General features: G+C 36.6%; 2 protein-coding genes across 5 annotated transcripts in view; one reads left to right on the top strand and one right to left on the bottom strand.

Annotated features, from left to right (window-relative positions):
- Positions 1-12,240, bottom strand: part of LOC146465465 (uncharacterized) — a 43,905-nt gene extending 31,665 nt beyond the window's left edge. Inside the window, exons 1-5 of one of the 2 annotated variants that reach the window (XM_085128466.1) lie at positions 11,995-12,240; positions 9,659-9,901; positions 7,616-7,812; positions 2,579-2,696; positions 166-233 (exon numbers count right to left, since the gene is read on the bottom strand). In XM_085128466.1, the coding sequence (XP_084984592.1) occupies positions 166-233; positions 2,579-2,696; positions 7,616-7,812; positions 9,659-9,901; positions 11,995-12,133 (765 nt within the window). In that variant the 5' untranslated portion in view covers positions 12,134-12,240. The remainder of the gene's footprint in view (positions 1-165; positions 234-2,578; positions 2,697-7,615; positions 7,813-9,658; positions 9,902-11,994) is intronic. The other variant, XM_085128467.1, reaches the window with a different exon arrangement.
- The window catches only part of LOC146465463 (glycine receptor subunit alpha-4-like), a 36,889-nt gene continuing 15,158 nt past the window's right edge, over positions 2,724-24,454 (top strand). Inside the window, exons 1-5 of one of the 3 annotated variants that reach the window (XM_085128468.1) lie at positions 2,724-2,863; positions 7,660-7,763; positions 12,747-12,879; positions 19,423-19,537; positions 22,490-22,590. In XM_085128468.1, the coding sequence (XP_084984594.1) occupies positions 19,440-19,537; positions 22,490-22,590 (199 nt within the window). In that variant the 5' untranslated portion in view covers positions 2,724-2,863; positions 7,660-7,763; positions 12,747-12,879; positions 19,423-19,439. Of the gene's footprint in view, positions 2,864-7,659; positions 7,764-12,746; positions 12,880-19,128; positions 19,341-19,422; positions 19,538-22,489; positions 22,591-24,454 lie in introns of those variants that run through there. The other 2 variants (XM_085128470.1, XM_085128469.1) reach the window with 2 other exon arrangements.

The raw sequence follows: 24,454 nt of genomic DNA, 5'->3' as shown, positions 1-24,454 counted from the left end.
ACCAAGCAGTTACTGGTTGAGAATAAAGAGATTATTAACTACTGGACTTGGTCTTGAAGTACCACTAAAGCTAACTTAGGCAGAAGGTACAGTGCATCTGTAGATGTTTGTTGTAATTAAAATTACTAAGACAATTCAAAGCGAATAGCTGCACGTTCAGCTCACCCTTGACGACGGTTGGTATTCTACCTCGGCGGTTTTTTCCTCTGTTTCTTCTTCGCCATCTGTTTCATCTGTGAATACAAAGCAAAATACAATACAATACTTTATTGACAATCTCCATAGGGATTTTTTAGTGACAATTTGCAATCATAATCAAGAAATAAAAGTTAAAAAAAACTGTACATAAATAAATATAAAAAATGATAATTGATTTAAGTAATTAAAAACTAGCTAAAAACTGGTGATGGGGTAGCTCATCGTAATAAGTCTTTTAGAAGATACTTCCTTAAATTACGCTTAAAACTATTCAAGCACTGGCTACCATAGTATTCAAAATAAAGGCAATTATCAAAAAAAAGCCTGAATCGTACAAGGGAAATGTACTAGTCAAACCCTGCTTAATAAGAGACAATTGTTATGAAGCTCAACGAACTTCTTTGGCCCTGTTTTGTCTTGTTTAGTGTTTTTAGTTTTTGAGTGTGCACAAAGCGCAATAGGCCATTTCCGAGTTGCTTTGAACCTCATTATGAAAGCGAGGCTAAGAGTTTTTATTCAAAGAAACCACACAACACTTTTTAAATTTGAAAACATGTTTCGACAAAAATTTCTGTCATCTTCAGTTTAAATTACAAAGCACAGAGTTGAATATATAGTGTAAACCAAAATGCTAATTAACTTTAAGCACAAAGGAAACATGACAATGAAAATTAGTTTACATTCATATGTTTGAGAAGCCAAACTGACGGGCCAATTTAAGAAGGCCAAGTGGGGTGCTCTGGTCGTTACTCCCGACACATTTTGTCCTAGGGTATCTTTATGGAACATGCCTACACCACCCCCCCCCCACCCCCAAACCACACCTCTTGGGGGATCACGAGTGCACTCGTGGTGAGTGCACTTACCTCCCACCAATATGTCTTGGGTTCGATTCCCGGTGTTGATGCCATATGTGGGTTGAGTTTGCTGTTGGTTCCCGTCCCTACTCCGAGGGTTTTTCTCCAGGTTCTCCGGTTTTCCTCCCTCCGCAAAAACCTTACAAATTTCAATTCGACCTGAAACGCATGGACACCTTTGAAACGAGCTCCTAGAGAGAGCTCTTTGGTGTTCCGCGGATAAACAAACAACAAACACTAAACAAACTACATTGCACCATACTGCAACTGATAGCATCCCAGCATGACCGCACCAAGGGACCTGTTTCACCCGCTTAGTATGCGAACGGGGTAGCGAAATTTAGAATTTTAATACTTTAAAATGTCGAAAATAAAAAATAGACAGTGAACCGAAAGGTTAACAATCAAATCCAAGCATTTGAAAGGGGGGCGGAAACTTAGCAGAAATTGTGGCAAAGACTACGCTTGCTGGGAAAAAAAATGAGGATTGGCGAAATTTTGAGGTGAACGAAGGGGGCACAATTTTTCGCTTCAGGTATGTGAAAGGAACATAATTTCGGTAAACGCTGGTAAGTGAAAGAATGAGGATTTGACCTTCGGGTGGAGCCTCCTCTTATAAAACTTTATTGAGGAAAGTGCTGTGGAGTAGCGAACGAGAGTAAACGTCTTAGCGATCGATATTTCTACTATGGCGATCAAACAGGGGGTAGCAGGTAAGTTACATTAGGAGTTCTCAACCTCAGCGGCCACAATAAAATACAGATTAAGCCTTGCACTAACCACTGTCATCTTTGTTTAAGAGAAATCTCAATACATTATACTTTTTGGCGCACCTCTGAGAAACCGTTGAAACCCATTAACAATAGATCATCAATAATAGATAGTTGTTCAGGGCACAATGACCGCATGTTTTTCAAATACGCCGTAACTTTTGCAAATTAGCACAAATTTAGCATTTGAATAATTGGTCGGGGATTTAACAATCGAGCAAACAAGACAAAACTAGAACATTGTCAGTGTGTGCAAAGAACTGACACGTGAAATAACGGGCATTTTTTTGTTTCATAATTCCGAAAAATACAAAATGTTTGCGAGTACGTAAATTTTCCGCTATTTTGCTCTTTTATCCATAATTAATGAGTTCACAATTCAACTGAGACTATCTCCTCGAGAAAAACTACGTATTTTTGTTTTGGTAAGAGAGACGACTCTAGAAAAACAATTATCGCATCAGGGGTAAAACACTTCACCAAGAAAACACTTCGCTTAACGTATAAACACCATGTAAAAAGTCTTACTTCATTAGTGCGTGAAATTAACCGAGGGAATGCACAGAGGAATGATCGCAAAGATAATGAAAAGACCTTTGTAAACCGCAGATAACCAAGCTGCGAGAATACATGTACACGCAACTGTACGCGGATGAGAAGTGATGCACTTGCATCCTCATTGGTGATGTTTAAACGTTTTCTCTCGGGCTAATGGCAGCTTGATTTATCGTTGATCATTAGCGCCTCTCCTACCTGCAGCAGCTGGCTTCGTTATCTTCAGCGGAGGTGTAGCCATCGACTCTGACCATTCTGCGATCTCGTCATCATCACTTCCTGCTAAAAGACAGGACAGAGAAGATCTCCTCGGGCCCTGCAAAAAAACACATACGCAAGCTTTTAACACTTCCTTGCTGGAGTTCGGAGCCATTCGCTTTCGCTGTGTTAAAGCTGCAAGAAGTTTTAACCGCGACGTGACAACTTCAAACGTGGTAAAGTTCGCCATTTCATTCAAAGAGTTCGCACACAGTATTTTATAAGGTAAGTTCGTTGTCGACAGAGTATAAACATGTTCGATATTTAAACTGTCCGTATAACCCGTTTACGACTGAAAACAGTAAGCAAAAATAAGAACTTGGTTGAAAAGAAAAACCTGTTTAGATCCTTGCCAAGGTCAAACATTTCTTGAAAATATCTAAAAGGATCTTACTATGAATATGAATAACTACGACCGTTTTTCTTTTATTTAATGTATCATGCTATGGTGAATGCTTTCTCCACAAATCGATAAGCGCTGCTCTATCAAAAATATAGCTCAACACACATTCCTCTGCATTCACATCAAAACAAAATTGGCAGCGTTCTAAAATAAATGGCTTGTACAATAAATAGAGTACAAGAAAGTATGTTATAAGGGTGGCTTCCTACTACATGAGCGAATATTTTCAATAGATAAAATTTGTTGCCCATATTTGTTTTAGAATCAGTGAAAAGCAAATACGGAAATTAAAACAGAATAGCACTGATGAGTTGTGAGCAAAACAAATATACTTAAATTGGCAAGTATACCTGTATGTATTTCGGGAAGGTGTCATCTTTCTAACACTGCAAAGTCCTAATATGCATCTTATTCAAACATATGACAAACGATCGCAAATCAAAATTCCCACAATATTCAATTCGCCAAGACTTCAACGGAGGTTACCTTCAAACAAATAATCGAGTTACGTGTAATGGTTTGCGTAATGAAAGTATAAAGTAACTCGAGTAATAGTATACCACATTTTTGTTCACCGAGTATAGAATTGCTAGATACAATTGAAAACTTTCATTAGCAGTGAAGAGAATTCAGATAAATAATTGTATGCAAATTGTGGAAATCCGCCCACGGCCAAATTTAGTAATTTGCGAAAATTACAGTACGCATGTACATTCTACGTCACATCATTAGAATATCCTCAATTCGCTACTCGTTTTGTCAAATAAGTTTTGATGAGAATAATTCATACCATGTTTTCACTCAAGTGACAGAATTTTTGTCTCAAGACGATATTTTTTTTTTCACGGTATTAGTAGAAATCCAGAGGTGATAATAAACAGTGACCGAGCTTTACACGGATTAAGAACCATTCACGTGACCAAAACTTTCAATATATTTGCCGGAAGGCGCATTAACTACCTTCAACCAAATAATCGAGTTACGTGTAATGGTTTGCGTAATGAAAGTATAAAGTAACCCGAGTAATAGTACTACATTTTTGTTCACTGAGAATAGAATTACTAGAGAAACAATTGAAACTTTTCATTAGCATTGACGAGAATCCGGAAAAATAATTGTATGCAAATTGCGGACATCCAACCATGGTGAAATTTAGTAATTAACGAAAATTACAGTGCGCAAGTACATTCTACGTCACATCATTAGAATATCCTCAATTCGCTACTCGTTTTGTCAAATAAGTTTTGATGAGAATAATTCATATCATGTTTTCACTCAAGTGAAATAATTGTTGTCTCAAGACGAGAATTTTTTTCACGGTATTTGTAAAAATCCAGAGGTGATAATAAACAGTGACCGAGCTTGACGCGGATTAAGAACCATTCACGTGACCAAAACTTTCAATATAATTGCCGGAAGGCGCATTAACTACCCTCAAACAAATAATCGAGTTACGTGTAATGGTTTGCGTAATGAAAGTATAAAGTAACTCGAGTAATAGTACTACATTTTTGTTCACCGAGAATAGAATTGCTAGAGAAACAATTGAAACTTTCCATTAGCATTGAAGAGAATTGGGATAAATAATTGTATGCAAATTGTCGAAATCCAACCATGGTGAAATTTAGTAATTTGGGAAAATTACAGTACGCATGTACATTCTACGTCACATCATCAGAATATCCTCAATTAGCTACTCGTTTTGTCAAATAAGTTTTGATGAGAATAATTCATATCATGTTTTCACTCAAGTGAAAGAATTGTTGTGACGAGAATTTTTTTCACGGTATTAGTAAAAATCCAGAGGCGATAATAGACAGTGACCGAGCTTTACGCGGATTAAGAACTTTTCACGTCAGCAATGTATTCAATATTTTTGCCGGAAGGCGCATTAACGTTATCATTCACTGAGCTCTTCGCCAACAATTTCTTTTTCGTTAATTTACCATGCTCACTGTCATTTCATCTTCCTTTGTGTTCTCCAAAACGACTGCATTACAGCAGAGCTACAGTGGAAGAATCCATCGCCAAATTTATCAAACTTTCAAGCTTGCATGTCTTTGACGTGCAAACTGGCTTTTCCCCTGTTCAAGTAACATCAATGCTCTTAATTCCATAATCCTGTGATTGTTAATTCGTCGAGCGCAAACCCAAATTTGCCAGGCGCAAAAACGTTCCTAGATCGTAAGCTTTCTTCACTTAGACATATTCAAAGAGGTTATTGTACCCGTATGAAGTCTGCATTGGGGAAATACCGGCGCAATTGTTTATTTACGCTTTTCACAAGTCCCCGTCCCACCTAACTCGTGGATGCAAGAAACAGGTGACTGGTCTTCGGTCACTATACAATTAGATACATTGGCTGTATTTATCATGGAAGACGCATAGTGGGTCCGTTCAAGACAAATATAACCTACGCCGCAGAAGGAATCCGCCGGTAAATACCGTTTGTGAATTAGCGCCAAATCCTCGTTCTAGACTCCCAAACGAAGGAAACGAAATACCAGAAGTCACTTTCAAAGTTCCCTTCAATCTGCTGATTGGCTATAACCAGACCAATCGAGCAATGGCCTTATGCAATGGCCAATCACAGAGTGTGCTCAAATCCTGCTACGCCGTTGGGGCTCTAGAACAAGAATTTGGGTGCTAATTTAGAGACGGTATTAACTATTTACCGGCGGTTGATTCGACAGGCCAGAAAAATACGGAGACGCATAAAACAGCAGCAGACGAAAACAATATGACGAGAGAGATTGGGCACAAGAACCGCCGTAACGGGTAATATAGGCGGGAAAATCTATTTTTAACTACCATACCATATCATACTGAAACAAAATGGCTAGCGTTCATTGTGCTAAAAGCAGACTCATAAAACAAAGAAAACAGGACCATCTTGTCGGAACAAGCCTACAAAGCCTTAGACGGGAGGTTTCAAAGTTCTCGCTGAGTATCTCAGTTTTGCAATGCGTCCTGGTTTTAACTTGACGAACAATGCGTCTCAGAAAAAACGATGTATCAAACAGATGCTTTATTCGCCTCAGTCGAATAATTCGCCTGGTGCTTCTTGTCCGTATTTATCTTGACGCACAATGCATCTCAGACGAATTATTCGTCTCCCACTAGGCAGTTTTCGTGCAAGACAAGTTGCACGATAAATTGCCTAGTGTAACATACCCTGGAATGAACACGTACATGAATCGTTTTTGTTGCCGCAATCGCTCCGAGAAGTGCCAGTCGGCTCCACGTGGTACAGGTACAACACAGGGTATTCGTTCGAGGTCGTGGGCCGGGCGCAACGTTCTGTTGCTTGCTATGTGATATCCGGTAATTTGAAATTCCGAAAGGACTTAGCTGTCATCATTCAAAACAACTGCGTCAAGTTCGTCGCTGGTAAAGAATAAAATGAAGCTTGCTGGCATATATCTCTTCTTAGTACTTCACTAAAAACTTGAAGTCAAATCTTGTATTCATAGGTCGCGCTTGTAAAGAAGTTAAAGGTCTCTAATAGCGATTCAGAGGGTACAGTTTCAAAAATTTTCCGGGGGTGGATACCCCACGGCTCCCCTACCCCTAGAAGTTTACACCCATGACGTAACAGCCCCGTCCCGGCGGTACTTTTGAGGATGGGTCCGGTAGTCTAGAAAAAACGGTCGAAAATCCTGCAACACTGACTGCAGCAAAAAGTTGAGACGTGTCTATGTTACACTAGGCAACGTTATGTCTCAACAAAACTACGACAGAAGTTGGGAGAAAATTTTGCCTGGTGTAACGTAGGCTTAAAATAAATGTTAAAGAAATATGGAACATGAAATTAAGAAAAATTGCCTTAAAAGGGCTAAAATGTCAAAGAAATATTTATTTAAATTTCTCGTGACATGAACCAAATGTACCTTAAAGGTGAGCTTCACGAAATAAGCCGTTAACTTTTGCCAAAAGGTTTTTTTGTAGAGCAAGGTGACGCAAGGTTATTTTACGAAGGAAACTCTTATACTGGGAGGTCATAAGCATGTTGTACAGTGTATTCCTGGAAGTTTGAGTCTTGAATAGGATGGCTTTCTAAAAACAAACTCACTGAGAACACAAACTAAAATAAACAGTTTTCAAATGACAGTGGAATTTTATATGAAGAAAGTAGGTAAAAGCATTTTATCAAACAGCTTCCATTGTATGTTCAGGGCCATGTTCAATACATTGAAATTCAAACAATGATGTCTCAAGGCTTTCTAGACAAAATGTCACGGTTGGAAAAATTCTTTTATCACTTCATTCCCAGAGGCAGCTTGAAAACAAAGCAACGTAAACCAAACAAAGACGTCCTTCCATAAGGCTTTAGTTGACATTTTAAAACAATTGAAAATGAGCTCGGTAGTTTTTACATAATTATGTAATGATTTTTACTTTTAATCTGTTATAATGGACACGTACAGCTGTACATGTGAGTTGATGATCTTAATGACTCATCCGCACATTACAGTACAGTGTGTTCAATCTAAGCCCAGTGGATTGTTCCATTTTTTTTCTCTGTGAAAGCTGATTCAGCTAGATAGAAGAGCAAGAAAAACAAATTGTCTTACCATTATCTCTGCTAAAAGGTCAGGAGTTTTCGCTTTTCTTTTAGACCAATCCACGCCAACGCTTTTGTATCTGGACAGAGCAGCTGGAGTACAAAGGACTTGTGAAGCAGCAGGGCTTCCATGGTCAGACTGGGTGTCCCCAATACAGGTAGGCTCTGACTGTGATGTCATGTGTACATGTACATCACACCTTTGGCCTAAATTCAAACAATAAAATAATAAAAACTATAGTCAAGTCTGGGGTGTTCTGGCAAGTGCCTTAAAGTGGTTAAAATTATTTTTATTGAATAATAATGTAAACAACTCATGACCAAGGTGCATGATCAGAATTTCTTTTGTTTAACATGTCTTGACTTTTGTGATTGATTTAACATTAAACTGCAGTTAACAGCCTTTTATGAAGGTGTTATGCAAAGACAAGATTATTTTAAATTACACTGCACACAAAGCAATGCACACTTCTCATAAGGCTAAACACCCTTTCCACTGCCATCATGTGCAGTCCTGCATATATCATGCACCATCAAGTAGCCACAGTATGCAAATTCAGAGATACCTTACAGTTCCTAGAGTGATCATCATATACATGTAATTTCACCTACATGTATAAGATATCACTGTGCAGTCAAGTATAAAACTGATGTGAATAAACACAAGGATCACCAAAGCAGTATTGCCTTCTTTTAGCACCACACAGTACATGTATGAAATGCAGGTCTTTCTAAAGCCAGGTAACCTATCAGGCCAATATTAATTTTTACAATGTACATGTACTTTTCAGCTTTATGTTTTTGTGCATTTTAAGACAGTGCCTTATTTTGTTACTACACATACATGTACATGTACATTCTGGAAACATTTCTTGCTGCTCTGAGAAGCTCTGATTTTTTAAGGACGATGCCTACTAATTCAAAGGAATTTTTATGCGGTTTATGACTGTGCAGGAAAAGAAGACCCCAGCAAGGGCTACTGAAATCCAAAAAGAAAATTAATTGTCTCCAAAAAATGCATGTTTATGCTTTGTATCCCCAATTTTCTTTTTGCATTCTTCTTTCCCTGCATAGTCATAAACTCCTTGGTATTAGGAGGTACCCTCCCAAAAGCAACAAAAGTGAAATCCTTACTCCCAACCCTCCACCTGTCTGTGGGATGTTCATAGTCTGTGCTGGTTTTTGGACATAAAATTCAAAGAGTATTCAAGGAGTATTCAAGCACTAAAGACTGAGTTTTCTGAGTCTTGTCATTGGTCAAGAGCAACTTCAAAAAAGCTCCCCCGATTTTGAAATCTGCGCCCAATCCCTGAATTACTGTGATACAATCCTACATATTTCCCATCTGGAAAAAAAATCAAAGGAGTTTTCATTATTTTCAAGCACTTTCAACAAAAATTCTTCTTTTCAAGGGCTATTCAAGTTCCCTTGAAATCTAAAATTAAATTCCAGGGCTTTTCAAGGACTTCAAGGAGTAGCACAAACCCTGATGTTACCCCACATAACCTACATGTACACACAAACACACCAACAATGGAGGCATGTGGTGACCCTCCCCTGCCCCCCTTATTTATTAATCTTCAGGGCTTAAGCAGGGGGGGTGCTTATCAAAAAGGAGCACTTAATAAAGAGCGGGTGGAGGCTTATATTATGAATTATGAGTTTTTAACAAAATTTGCATCACTCTGTAGCTTGTCGACAGCATTATTTTTTACCACACAACTAATTGAAACATACATGGAGCACTAATGGGTTAATGTGTGAAAAATAATTAAGCCAGTTTTACCCAAGCACAACTAAGAACAAATTATTTCAGTTTCTGTACCCACCACCTGACTAAAGTTTTAACCATTACTTTAGGGCACCTGAGTTTTTGAAGTGCACTGTATTTTGTTTATGTTTTCTAACATGTGAAGGGAGGGGCTTAACAGAGAGGGGGTGGTCTTACTAAAAAAAATCCGACCACCATACAAGTGGTTTATTAGAAAGGGGGACTTACACTGTAGAAAGTAGACAGAGTGAGTTAATAGAGCTTTTAGGGTAAAACACTTACTTGAAATTGGGGTAGCATTAACTAAGTCATCTTGTGAGAACAAACATGGAGTTTCAGCACTCTTGTACCTATATCTTGAAGACAGTGGAGTCTTAAACTCATTACCGTCAGCTGGTTCCGTGCTTGTGTGGCAATTGTTTTCTTGTAATGCTGATATTCTTGGTGATACTTGCTGATCATCAAAGAAATCTTCAGGTGTAAGATTTTCATCATTCACCAAGCCTTCACTGACATCACCAAGCCCTGCAAATTAATATGGGTTTTTATTATATAATATTTCATAACAAAATTTTAAATATTACAGTAAAAGAAAAGAAAAAATTACCAGTAAAAAGTAATTACATTTTGAAAGACAATAGAAGCAGCAATTGAGCACATTTCAATATGCAGAGCCGGGATGGACTAGAAATTTTTACAATGTATATTAGGCACAATAAATTTAAAACCCCAAGAAAAGTTAAATTCCAATTTTTGGACAAGTTTAAATTTGTGAGAAGTATGACTGCTCTCAGGCACTCTACAGAGACTTATAAATTGTGCCCACATGATGAAAACTAGATGTACACTGGATGTGTGTCTAACAGCTCATACACAAATTATAACTCAGAATTATTAATTCATATTTTTCCAGTGACAAACATAGCAGTTTGTCATTGAACATTTTCTCACTAAATTTCTGATGCGTTCAACTAATGCAAAAAATAATACTCATAATGATTTCCAGCCATTGTTCCCTGAATTATGCTCATTAGCCTCAATGTAGAAAGATTGTGGTGTAAACAAAGTACAAAATAATACTTCCTTTTTGAAAGTAGACATTCACTGCACTGGCCAGTCATTTAATGTCAGTGTACATAAATCTCATTGTCTCAATAAATTATTGTCATTTACTATTTACTGGTCAACAATGACTGCACATGACTGTCACAAACTTGTCCATAATGGAAAATTTCTTCTAACTGTTTAGTTTAAATTAACAAAAGATAGTTGTGTCCCAATAGCAAAGACTTGCATGTAGTTGCCAACCACTGTAAAACAATACTTGACTACATGTACACGGGAACATGTACAGATCATGCATTTTTGGTGGGTGTTGAATATGAATTATTTTGCTCATATAAAATTGGATACAAACTAGTCCAAGTGTGAAATAGCCATTACAACTAAATGTGTAAGTAATTATTTTTTTTAAAAAACTTTTGTCTGTTTAGTGTGAAATGTCAAAAAAAATCAAATTTTTATTGTTAGTACACCTGTCATTAAGTGACAAAACTTATAACACCTGTTATATGTACAGCGGGTGGCAGCTGATCTAGACTACTGTACAACACTGTAGGTTCATTTTATTTACAAAGCAACAGATTTCTTAGAGGTGTGAGGCTCAATGCAACACTTTGCTCAAAGATTAACAAAGTTTGCCCAGCAGTTGAAATGAAGAGAACTAGGAACTGAAAGAGAAATCATTCTACCCAGTGGAAGAGAGGGAGTAAGACTTGAACAAATTAGTTGTATGTATGGATTACACTGTACAAGTCCAGAACGTAATCACAAGGCCATGCTGCCTCCAACTCCTTGTTATAAAAGAGTGTCTCATTTGCACAAGCCAAACCAAACACCAAAGAGAGACAGAGAGCTTGAGAGTATGACAAAAATTTCTCTGAGCTGCACGACAAATCCAAGGTTCTTTTAAAGAACTTTCAAACCCTTTCAAACCCATTTGAGTGTTTACATCAGAGTACGTAAACAAAATAGACCAAGTGATTTAAATTTAATACGAAACCATGAAAGAGTGCACATTGTCTCGTATGTGATGTCTAATGACTACGTTCAATCAATAAACTATAATTTATGTATTTGAGCTTAATATACAGTGTATAATAAACATTTATACACTATGTGCTATAATTTATAGCACACAAAATAATGGCTAATCATCCATAACTTTCACAATGTTATGCAATTTGCATTTATAACAGTGTGCAATGCACATTACAAATGAGAGCTTAAAAAATTATCCGGTCCCAAATCTTGCAGTCTTGACCATGCTTTGAAGAACACAGACTGTACAATGTTATGGTCCAGCCTCGACGCCAAGAATAGTGATGAGCCCACAAGTTTATAATGAGTCGACTGTGTGCAACTCAATTCCAACAACATTCCAGCGTGAAGTAAAAATAAATACAGCCTAACAAAAACAACTCGAGCTTAATCGAGACAAAGCTGTCTGTAGTTTGATTTTCTCTGGACACATAGCGTCTGGAAGCGAGAGCAAAGTGATCGAGCTGACTGCAGTAAAATGACAACACAGTCAGCAACATACCAAACACTACACACACCTTCTTGACATTTCGTCTCCAGTAAATCTATCCAGAATAGTTCAGAAACCTTCCTTTTATCGATGAATGATGTTTCAGTCAGCTTTGACGATTGTCTGGGGCACTGCTCGCCATAACTCAGCTGAATGAATGGCTCCATTCTTCAACGAGCCACCGCCATCTTGTTTTGTGCTTCCCGCCAGTCGGTAAACTCGGTTCAGACTCCTAGCGGTTTGCCACAGGATACCCATCCGTCCTTGGTAACCCAGAAGTAAATGCCCTCCTAAATTATTTAGTTTTATCATGTTTATTGGCAAATTTTGGTTGGCTTAATTAATTTCTTAGTGGTAAATTTCTAATCCTGACAAATGTTTTGACAAGTGAATTACGTTTGGTTGGAAATTTTTTTTTTTTTTCCCCACGAAACCATAAGGTTTTTATCCATGTATAAGTTGCTAAAAGAGAAAAGAAAACAATGTCTTGGATTTGATACCACCGAAAATCAAAGAAAAGAAATATGCGAGAATAAAGTAAGCCTTAATGTTAACAGCACAAGTATGGATAGTTAACGATTCTAGAGACAGTGGATTCTGACTGTATAACTGAGTAATATTCCGTGCACAGAACTGATAAGCGATAATGAATCATTTTTAAGTGCGTAGCACTAACACGTAACCCTCTACAACAGATATGTGGCTAATAAAAAAAAAATCAAAAAGGCTCAAATGATACTAGAAATACGTAGCACATTATTACAATCTTTATCTCGCCAGAAAAATCAGATCAGCATCATAGTGAAGGAACTCAGACTAGAGATGAATGTTCGTGGATTTTGCTCATAAAATCAGTTGCCTCTGGAACTCTCTAGCGGAGTGAATAAACAACAAATATAAACGGCTGCTAAAAGTAAGTAACGGAAATATGATTATTCTTTTATTATTCTTGTTATCATGACCTTTTATATTTATTACATATTTAACTTTCTCGTCAATGGAAGTATTCAGTTCGCTATTTTTTACTATTCTCAAGATGAACTTGAGAGATGTTTTATCACCGATTTTTTTTTTACATGTTTTAGTCAAACTGTAAGAGGGCGTTTAACGTTAAATTTTTAACTTTTAATCAACTTGCAAAAATATTAATAATTTGAAACGTCCATAATTGGGTTTTAAAAAGAAAGCCGTTAGCGCACCACCCGGCATCATTTCCATTCATTTTCTGGGGTAACAAACTTTTTTTATTGTCGTCAAGTTTGTCTCACTTCACAGTCAACAAACTCATGCTGTGCTTTCTTTTTTTTTTTTTTTCTCAATCCATCTATGTTGCGATCCAAATACAATGCTACTTATAAATAACAATTTTTAGCTACCCTTGAACTTTTTGTTAAGTATTTTGATCTCAAACAACAAAACTTCAAGGAATACAATGGTGTTTTTGGAGGTTCCGGGTTACTTCCAAAAATTCTGAACTAAGGTCGAAAAAAAAATATAATAAGAAAAACAAATTAACAAAACCTCACCAACAAACATATCGAACATTGGTCCTATCTAATTAACAGTTCGTCCTCTGCTGGGGAGTACCTGATAGCGTGAGGTGTCCCTGTGATAGCAGGGTGCCTAAAATAGGGGGCTACCGATAATGGCGGGGTGGCCGAAATAGTGGGGTGCCTGTGATAGCAGGGTGTTGTAATAGCAAGGCGTCTTTATTTGCGGGGTGTCTGTACAGTAATAGCATTGTCACGGTTTAATTTTGTTAATCAATTAGTTACACTTGCCTCTATTTAAACCTTTATAAGCTGAATTGGACCTGCCTGTATAAATGTCGCCAATGAGTAAAGAAATAAATACTGCTTGTGTTATTGTGCAAGGACGTCAGATTTCAACTGTGCCAAGGAATTTCTTTTTGTTTTTCAGTAGTAGTCGTCCTTCATTTTTGAATTGAGGAATATCAGTCTAAACTAGAACGGCAAAAAACGCGTTAAATAAGAAAAATTGTTGTCAACTTTCAGTTGACATGGTCATACAACGCGGAATAAGCGTTACGCCGGCTCAACGGAACAATGCAACTCTACTCAGGCAAACCCAAGATCTACAACACCTGTTTTAATCATTATTCATTTTTCATAATTCTTTGGTCTTCTTTATGTTTATATTTTATTGAGCCTTATACAGATTCTGAGTTCTGTCACAAAAAGATTCCTTGAACTTTGAAGCCATAAGCTAACGTTTTTTACACAGTAACACTGTTATCATAACAATTGAGATGATCTCAATAGCTTTCTCACAAACAAACACCGAACATTATTAAACTATTCAATTGGCTTTTTATGCACGGTACCAAGCTGCAGGCAAAACAAAATAAATTATTTCTGTAATAATCGTTGTGGGAATATTCTGTCGCGTATCTGATCTGCAATCTGAATCTTAATTATATTTCGCGTTAATTGCGAGGGATTTTGGAGTTAGTATTCACTCATCTGCATAGTGAATTTTTGAAATAAATTGAATGTAGGTCAAAACTCTTAGGAAAACATCGCCAGTGGATTTTATATTTTAATTTGATCTGGTTTATAATAAACTTCACTCCACAGGAGACAAAGGCAAGGCCAATAAAAAAAAATCTGACTCAGCGTGGTGATCAACATCTAGTCTAACAAAAACTGTACTGGCTACAGTGCTGCTATATCGCTGAAGAAAAAATCATATATTACCTCAGCGAAATCAAGTAATTCTTCGTTGTTTGCTTGTAGGGTAAAGCATGATTATAATACCACCAAATAATTATATGAATATTCCTACAGTTCCTTCGTCGGCCATGATTGATGTTTGTGTTTGGGGCTTACACAGTGATTAGTGGTAAAGTTAATTAATTTGTGTTAAATTTTACGGAAGTCCACCTTGTGAAAGAAGCCTATTGAATGACAGCGCGTTGTATAACGTAACACAAGCTGTCGGTCAAATACGGCTGCAACGTCATAAAATTTAAAAAAATAGCTATCAGACATGAAGATGTCAGGTTAAGGATAAATAAAAATGTCGTCTGCGCAAACTCATATTTAAGCAGACTTTAAAGAAGGAATTGAACGATACAGGAAGGAAATTAAGTCCGATGGCCACCGTCTTGGTACTTGGAATCTAATCAAGGTAACGACATATATTTCCTTTGTTTTTCATAATTATTGAATTATATGTCCTCGGAATTTTCGGTGGCGTTCACTACATAGTCAGGGCACAATGAAGCATGTTTGCAGTCGGAAACGAGAACAAAACTTGGTTCCGGCAAAAAATTATAGCTTTTATTTTCATTTCAAATTGAACCGTTAAATTTCCATGCGTGGATTTGAAAATTTATATTATTATAAATAAAGACATCTGCAAATACTTAACCGCTGAGATCGAAATCTAAACGGAGGTTATCGGTACAGAAAAACTCTTAAAATCAACAATGTTTAACTCATTCTTGCTAACTTTAGTGTGTGAAAATGTACACAACAACTACCTTTATTTTAAGCTTTTTGAGATATATTAATTTAAACAATTCACAATAATCCAAAGAAAACCGGCTGAATTGAGATAATACTTAAGTAAGTTACTTACGTATGGCCTTATTTACATACATATAATTAGATTTGATGTCCACAAACATTTACTTAGCTGCAGTTCAATTCGTTCATTGTTTGCATTGTAAGGCCAGATAATATTAAAAAGGGGCATTTCAAAAAGTTTAAAATTCATCCATCTAGAATTGCTTTCTTGTTTAATTTTCTTGAAGAAAAACCTTACATTAGAAAGTTGCAGTGCTACTCCAACATATTCCACGTTTGTACACTTCTGAGACCTTGTTATGGAAGTTCTTTTACAATAACCGTGCTTAAAATTAACCATTTTTCTTCCTTCATCAAAACGTTGTATGTAACTAGCATTTCCACCAAATTAATCATTAAGACTTTTTTCTCTTTTGGTCTAAACAAACCGCCGACATAAAAATAAATTTGCTAATACAGGATAATCCAATTAAAGGGCTTTATTATCCCAAAATTTAAATGTGATTCAAGCCTTCTCTTGATGATAAAATCAGCCATTTCTCACAAACCCCATGCAGACTTATGCGCGGGAGTTTGCCGGAGTCGTGTACGCTCATAGCCCGTGCGTAGATCACACATTTGCAAACACTATAAACATTCTATAATTTTCGGCTTTTTTCACGAGTCCAGAGATTGGCCCCCACGTAGGCTCCATACGGGACTTTCCGACTTGAGTAAATATTTGGGTAATGGGGATGCCACAGTGGTGAGATTAGTCCACCAATGTGGCCTGGGTTCAATTCCCGACTCGGCGTGATATGTGGGTTGAGTTTGTTGTTGGTTCTCGTCCTTGCTCCGAGAGGTGTTTCTTAGGGTACTCCGGTTTTCCGTCTCCTCAAAACCAACATTTCCAAATTCCAATTCGATCTGGAAAGTGTCCCCACTAAATGTACTACGCTAAATGCATTGACACTTTTAATAGAGTGATTTTAAATTAAAGTCGAATCAGTTTCCAAGTAAAATGGCGCTTTGAACACTGTATCAACTAACAACAAAAGTGTTCTTCCATCGAGCTGTGTATTTAATAATAACAACAAGCTTTATTCATCCATCTTAAAAAGTACTAGAAACTACTACCAATGTAGACGCTAACTTCAGAACTAAACTCGGCTTCAATAGAAGCTTAAGAAGCCGAGAAGGGCTCCTATTGATAACAGATATACTTTTTGTATTCTGACGGGATTACCCTAGTTAAATAAAGGTTTACTACTAGAACATGCATGAGAAGAGCCGAATAAACTTGCAAGGGATATAACACGATTTCTAAAAACGTGTCGGACTCTGACTTGAAAAACGTTAAAATACATGTACAACTTTTATCAAAAACGTATTGATACTACCTTTGCTTATTTCACTTTTTAAACCGCCGAGGGCCGAAGATTTTCGGCCAAAACGTCTTTTATAAGTTTTTGTTAAACTTTGTATTTTAACGTTTTTTTCATGTCAGAGTCCGGCACGTTTAAGATTTTATTATGCCCATTCCTGACCGCCAAGATTTTAGTATTTAACAAGGCTGGGGATTTCGTACTACATTTTATCGAGTGGTGACGCTGATCATATTGGACGACAAGCCATGCTTGGAAACAAAATAGGAAAGGGAAAGTTTTTCATAGGAGGCCCTAATGAAATCCTGCACAGTGCTTTCCTGGTGGTGTTTTTGAATTATTATTAATATATATTATTTTATTTCATTCCATTTTACTCTTGATCCATCTTCATTGGCAATAATTGCGAGCGAAAGGACTACCTTGCGTGAATACAGAGATTTAAGTTGACATAAATTCGACCTAGGGTAGCCTTATACCTCGTTATGAGAAGCTATTAATTCAAAATTAATTCTTATTTTGGTCTTTCTTTCACGGCTAAAACAATTAATTTATAATCAGATATGAAATTCCAATTGGTTGTAATTTGAGAGAAAGTTACAGGAAGTTAATTTGAAAAGAAAAATAAATAAAAACGAGGATACGATTATAGGGTTTCTTTCCATGTTTTGAATGATCCTCAACTTTGTGCAATTTAATAACAATAAAGTTATCGTAAGAAAACTTTTGCTGGGTTTTTGCATCCGTTGACCAACAAGCTACTCTTAAAGTTAACTACATAAACTTTTCAGACCACAAACTGGGAATTAAACCAAAAGGCGACATTAACATCCTTAGTTCCATGTGCATGTGTAGCTATTAATGATGATTTATACAAATTAAAACCCGTATTTTTCGAGTTTTAAAGGAGTTTAAAAGGCTCTATCATTCATCAGTATGTTCCTACTAAATAATTTTCGAGATCGAACAAAACTGGCTTCTGTGCGAGATGCAAGTGAGTGAAGGCCCTAATATAATGGGTTCGCACTTTTCACTGAATGGTTTACATGCTACCTTAAGGGAATCACATTCAGATGAACTCTTCAGTAACAGCATGAACATGTATTGGAAACAATTTGGCGGATTTAGGATCAAAGGGGAGGGGAGGGGATGGGCATGTCCTCTGTTTATTTATTTTGTTTATTTTTGCACAAACAAGGTTTTTAAAATTTCGAAACATTTTCTATTTCCTCCTAATTTTCGTCTCTTCAGGCTCCTCATCATATGCCAAATTCTGGATACGCCACTTATAACTACTGTTACGACCATTCTGTATTTTTTAAACGATTGCAAATACACAACAGCAAACCACAAGGAAAAAGTCGTGATGAACGTTCATAATTCAGACGGACGCCTTATTGCTTATTTTGCTTGCTTCCATGAAACGAAACTTTTTCCATGCTCTTTCATCTTACAAATATTTCCTAGCAATTTGTTCTCTATCAGTATGATACTAATTATTTTGTTCATGTTTCATTGAATTGTTTATCTTTTGGTGGAAAGACTCTATACTCAGGAATAGCATCATAATGGACATAATCTTGGACTAATTATTCATGGGTGGGATTCAAGGTCAAAATTCTTTACTTTCGTGACCTAACAGAAAATAATACTATAATGTTATGATATCAAAAAGAAAACATACATGGCTTTGTGAAATGAAAGTAGATTGAGGCAAAATTGTGATTTTCTCTTTCTTTTCTATTCAAAACTATGCCACCAGACTGTGATAACAAGTGGACAGTTTTTCGGGGAACGTCATTGCTTCTCTTCGTAGATTTTTTGTAGACGTTTATTAACTACAACTTTCCACAACGAGTAAGTTATTCTTAGAGCAACACTGTTTATTGTCGTTCAATTCCCCACCTTATTAATTTTTTATCGCCTTCTTTGTTGGAATAAGAATGAACGTTGATTTGTTTTGCCAATCGTAGACATCTCTTAATAATGTCACTTACTTTTTTATTTCTCAGATGAAAGTTTATGAAAAGTTAGATCTGTATTTTCCGATTTCTTTCTCGAATTCAATAATGATCCGGTTTCCCGTGGATAACAAGAGGAAATGTTAATTTTCACACCGAAAATTCCCACTTAAAACACAGTCAGTTTTCAATTTCAGTCCTATTATTATACACACAATTTAATGCTAATCTACATATATAACCAAGGTCTTCCCACCCTCCTCCCTGTTGTTTACGTCAAGGAACATGTTATCAACAGAGACTTTTAATTGAAAAACCTCAGTTATCAGTTTTTCGATATTGTTTTTTCGACGCATCGGCGGAAAATTATCGAAAGCTTGAAATTAAATACCACTCTAAGAATTTAAACTTCATTTTAAACAAAGTCACAAAAAGAACTGCCCTCGCTATAAGAACGGTGTCTGGTAATACTTCAGTCATATTCTTCAAAGCTCGCAGGTTAAAAGAACTAGACGTACGGGGAAAGAATGAATCGGTAATATTTGTAACGAAACCTAACTTGTGTTATTGTAATTCTCAGCTTGTTAGGTGGTTGCTATGAGTGTGTGGATATTAACGCTTTTGGCGGCCACGAGCGCAGTGGATGATTCTCAGGCGAGAGAAATGCCACGACCAGGAAACTCGTCAACTGTCTGGTAAGTGGACTAAAAATAACATACTTAAACCACATTTAGACTTTAAAAATGTCTTTAACGTGATAGAAGAAAATTGCTGTAATTGAAATGTTCTTAAACGTGAGCAAGACTTTGTCGGTTTGTAGTTTTAGCCGGTATGCTAAATATCCATACGATAACATTTCTTGAAATTAACTCATGTTGTATGAGTTGAAAGACACTGTCTTAGACCATTCTCTTTCTTGCGGTTTCAATATTATTGTTGATGAAAATTTGCCGAGACAGGGACCAGACTTTGGCGACTTTTAACAGAAAAACACTTTTCACGCTGTTTTTATCTTTAGCTTAACAATCAGCCGATACAAAACAAAATACACAACACACAACTTGCACTGCTATTCTGGGGATTTTTTACATCATGTCCTAAGGTCAACTCCTTCTCATATTCTTTTTCTTTAATTTGATGTCGCATTCTGACTCAGGAAAACTTAAATCAGACCGAAGGAAATCGAAAACTTTTCTCCTTTTTTTTCCGAAAAAATTTAAAAAAGAATGAAATGGCTCTAGACACAGAAAAAAATCACTTTGCGTGCGTAGAACATATGGACAGAAGGTACTATTTTTTCGCAATATGTCTATAACAATTGAAATATTAATCATGTTTGTCAGGGACAAGATGATTTGATAATCATTTTCAAATTATTGCACTTCATTTTAATGATTTAGAATCTCGGTGAGAAGAGCGGAAGACCCTAAGTGTTCTAATACCACGATAATTCTGTAAAAACTACAGGACATCGAGACGTGGTCAGATAGATTTCAAGAGGTGAAAAAGACACCTGTATTTGCCTCAGTTGGGGATCTTCGTCAACAAAACTTCACTAGTTTTCTGATGTTCCTAGATTATTATGTTAATGACATATATTTCCGACATTTCTGAATTAATGAAGATTATCCATGTAGTGGATTTTGCACGCAAGGGTTTTAACGATCATTTACGTTTTGGAACTAGGGGACAGAATTGTTATATTTGACAAATGGACCAAAAAATGCTAAACAGTCCATTGTGTGAGGCAAAATGGTAGCTTGAGGCATTGTCTACCCAACAAAGACGACAACATGTTAATTTCCAGACGAGGACTCGACCTTGATGCTTATCAACCTCTTCAATAGCTCACCGCACATGATTTGTCCGTGTGTTCTCGTATGTCCGTTCATTGGTCTCCTATGTCCACTAATCACTGCATTGCAAATTCAAAAGAATCTGTTTGTACCCGCAAAATGGAGCCTTGTGGTGAGAAAATACATGACTACTGGAAACTGGACAGTTTGGCTCTTCTAATCATCGCCAATGTTATTCTAATTATCTATTTTTGGAGCACTGAGATCATGGGCTAAACTGAGCTACAGAATGAGCTCTATTTTTTTAATGGTTCAATTTGCTATGCATTGTAAAGAAAATGGCTCCACAAAGGGTCGAATTACCTGTTGGGATATAAGGGTTAAATAGACACTGTGGGGCTGAAAAAATATTTTGAACTGAAAAATATAATGACTCTTTAATATTCTTAGAATAAACGCCATCTAAACAAGTTTCTCCAGAATGATATTAGTCAAGAACGTTTCTACGCGCAAACACCGTATACTCAGCTTATCGTAATCTGTACCTTAGAAGATTTTCTAGGGTATTAGTTCTTTTTCATCAGTACGTGCTTATTTACGTTGCAGGCATGTGTTATATTCCCAGTGTGTTATATTCCCTCACAGTTTGTTCTGGGCATTGAGAAAATAACAAGAACGTGAAAATAAAGGCAAATTTTGAGTACTACTACAAAGAAAGCGCAAACGTCATCTGTAAGAAAAGACTGAAATTATAAATAAAAAAAGAACTTTAAAACTATTGCCAGGAAGTTGAAGAGTTTCATTCAACTGAGGATTTGTCATGATATATTACAATTTGGATGAAAGTACCCAGATTGGTTTCAATGTGTGCAGCGGCATTGTCACGCAGATGTTTCTGTATGTTGGCCAAAACAGCTCAAACATTTGACAAAGAACTCCAGTTCTTCAAGATGTAATCGCTCTTAGAGCAGCGGGAGGAAAATGTGAATTGATTTCTCCAGGAAAGAACAACCTAGAATCACATTTTAGCAATTTCTCCAAAAATCACAGGAGGAATTTAACTTGAAAAAATTGGCCAACTTTTTCAAGTTTCAATCCATTTCCATCCTAGTCATCCGCAAACAAAAATGATCGATACTAGTTTCTGTGCCCTAGTAGGGTTATTTCTAACAAAATTGAACCATTATTTTAATGTTTCCATCGATACAAACTCATGATATGTTTTTTCACTATTCAAAGTGACAGGTGACATTGCCCCCTTTAACCTGTCATACGAAAATATTTCCAGAAAAATTTGCACACTCGTTCTCATTCTTTCGTATGTTATGTTAAAGGGAGGGGTTCACATTTCAGCGCATGTGCATGAATCTAAATGCTTTTTTCTCTTTCTTATCAATTTTATGGCCTTAAAAATCCTACTCACACGTACTTCAGTAATCACATTCTATAATTAGTCCAAGCAAAATGACTGATGACCAAAATTCACAGAAAATGCTAGTGGAATGTACTCATATTGTCGATATTGAATTTAGCGTTGACCCGTAGGATTTATTCCACGGTTGATGTGTTTACAGTTATTTGCATGCGAAATAATGCAATCATATGAAAAAAATTACCACCCGAGTTACCTATTCCCTTTCGAATGGTTAATAAACAACGAATTTAATTAAACAGGCTTGGGTCATAGCGAGCAAAGGCGAAAAAGTATTTTGATTCATGGACATGCGCAGAGCCGTGAACCCTCCCTTTAAAAAAACAACAACACAACTAGCGTTGTGAGTTCCATCATCTCTCTCCTTTCTCATCCTGAAGAGAGTTGACTAAATAGAACTAATTTCCTTTTTCCCCTAGGGAAAGCAAACCCTCCTGGAAGGAAATTGCAAGAAACAGATCGAAGTTAGTAAATCATCTGCTTCATGACTACGACAAAAGGATACGACCTCACACGGGAGGTAGGAATCACTGCATTATTAAACCACAACACATGCTGCATTCGCACATGCACACCCATCATCGGACAACAGGGCGTATGCGTTATCACCAAAAATACACGAATTTCAAACGATACAGACTGTTCTACATTACAAATGAAGGGTGAGCTATTCGCCCTGTACTTTGACTGGATTGTTTAATTATTTCATGTTCCACTTCGATATGAGTTGCTGGTTTGTTTGTGTTTTGGCTAGACCGTTTTGTTTTACACTTTTCTATTCAAGTAAAGAAAGATGAACAGTTTATTTCTACTTATTTCCTACCACTTTTGAATTGTCTGTACTATTTTGAAATGGAAACTTGAATCATTTGTTTCTTGTCTGTATCGTTTGAAATTCATCTATTTTTGGTGGTAACGGCCGCCCATACTCTTCCCTTGTCCGACTATATTCCCCTGGGTCGGGTTGTTCGAAAGCTTAACGCTTATCCACGATTAAAAGTTAACCGAGGTTTTCATCTTGCACATTGAAAATGATTTTAAAGGCTCATTTTAAGTTAATGGTACAGAAAAGTCTAGGGCAAAACTAAAGAACAAAAATCTTTTGGACGAATCCTTACGGATCAGTAAATATACTCGAATCAAAGTTCACGTAAACCCAGGATTAGCTTAAACGGGCTTTGAACAACTGGGCCCTGGGTCTTTGAGAATAATACACACTCGCTCTTACTTTGATTCTTTTCTGTAAATCATAATTTTAACAGACTTATACTAATACAATCATTTTACAAAAAGCGTATTTTTTAAAGGGGCAATATCATGGGTATATCCAGCCATCTTTTTAGTCTAAACATTAACTAAAATGGTTTATTTCTGGTCTATTTTCCTTTTGCTTGAAAGTAACTAGCCGAACAAAAATCTTACTAATGTAGGAAAAGAGTCAAGTTAGCCTGTGCAAGATAACCCACCAAGTCTTTTAATTACCGTCTTACATATTAAAAAATAAATGACAACAAAGTCCAACGGAGTTAACCAAACAAGAACAAAGGCCACAAACATGTAGCCTCAGCGCAGTCGTCACCCAGTTCCTTTGAGCGGAAGGAAGAGACGTCTGCAGAACGCCATTGCTAATAGCGGTTCCAGAGTCCTGCTATTAGAGTTTTATTTATGCATTTTACTCTGAACGACAGTTTTATTAGCAGAGCCAGAATATATCTTCTTGGTCAGATCGGTCCAAAGAGAGCAATACCAATTGCTTTAACAGAATCCTTTCGAACGGTTTCGACTGGAGTCGATGTTAGTCGCAAGAGTCATAATTGATACAAGAAAATTTGAACATATAACTCCTATTCTAAAAAGGTTAAATTGGTATGCTAAAATACAAAGATGATATTTTGGCCTTCAAGTATTAAGCCCCAGGCTATCTCTCCGTTGGTCTGTCCACGCGCTCGACAGTTCACACCAGGAACACTCGAAACAAAGATGTCCTGAACATCTACAGTAGAATACAGAATTGCCGGTGGTCAGCGTACCTTTCGATACCGGGCAGTATCATTGTGAACTCTCTAACCAGAACACTCAAAGACTATTCCAACATCACAATTTTCAGAAAAGACTATAAAGCATATCTTTTGGAACAATTTTTTGATGAAATTTGAAGTATTGAATTTTACATTTAATTTTTGACAGACTAATTAGTTAGTTGATAAGGGCTCGGTTTTTCACCTGTGTATTTTAACTACGTAGAAGGTAAATCAGTAGTTATTCAGTAGTATATTAATATTTATTGTATGTGAATTGACCTGAAAAGCCCACAGCAAGTGATCATACATATAACTCCTACAGTTCGGCGAGTAAGAAAACGATTCATCGAACAAAATTCGTTT

This window comes from Pavona decussata, unplaced genomic scaffold (genome assembly GCF_977016875.1).
Source record: "Pavona decussata unplaced genomic scaffold, jaPavDecu1.1 SCAFFOLD_156, whole genome shotgun sequence".
Classification (NCBI taxonomy): Eukaryota; Metazoa; Cnidaria; class Anthozoa; order Scleractinia; family Agariciidae; genus Pavona; species Pavona decussata.
Note: the sequence above shows the minus strand (reverse complement) of the source record. Positions and strands in the feature narration are given on the sequence as shown.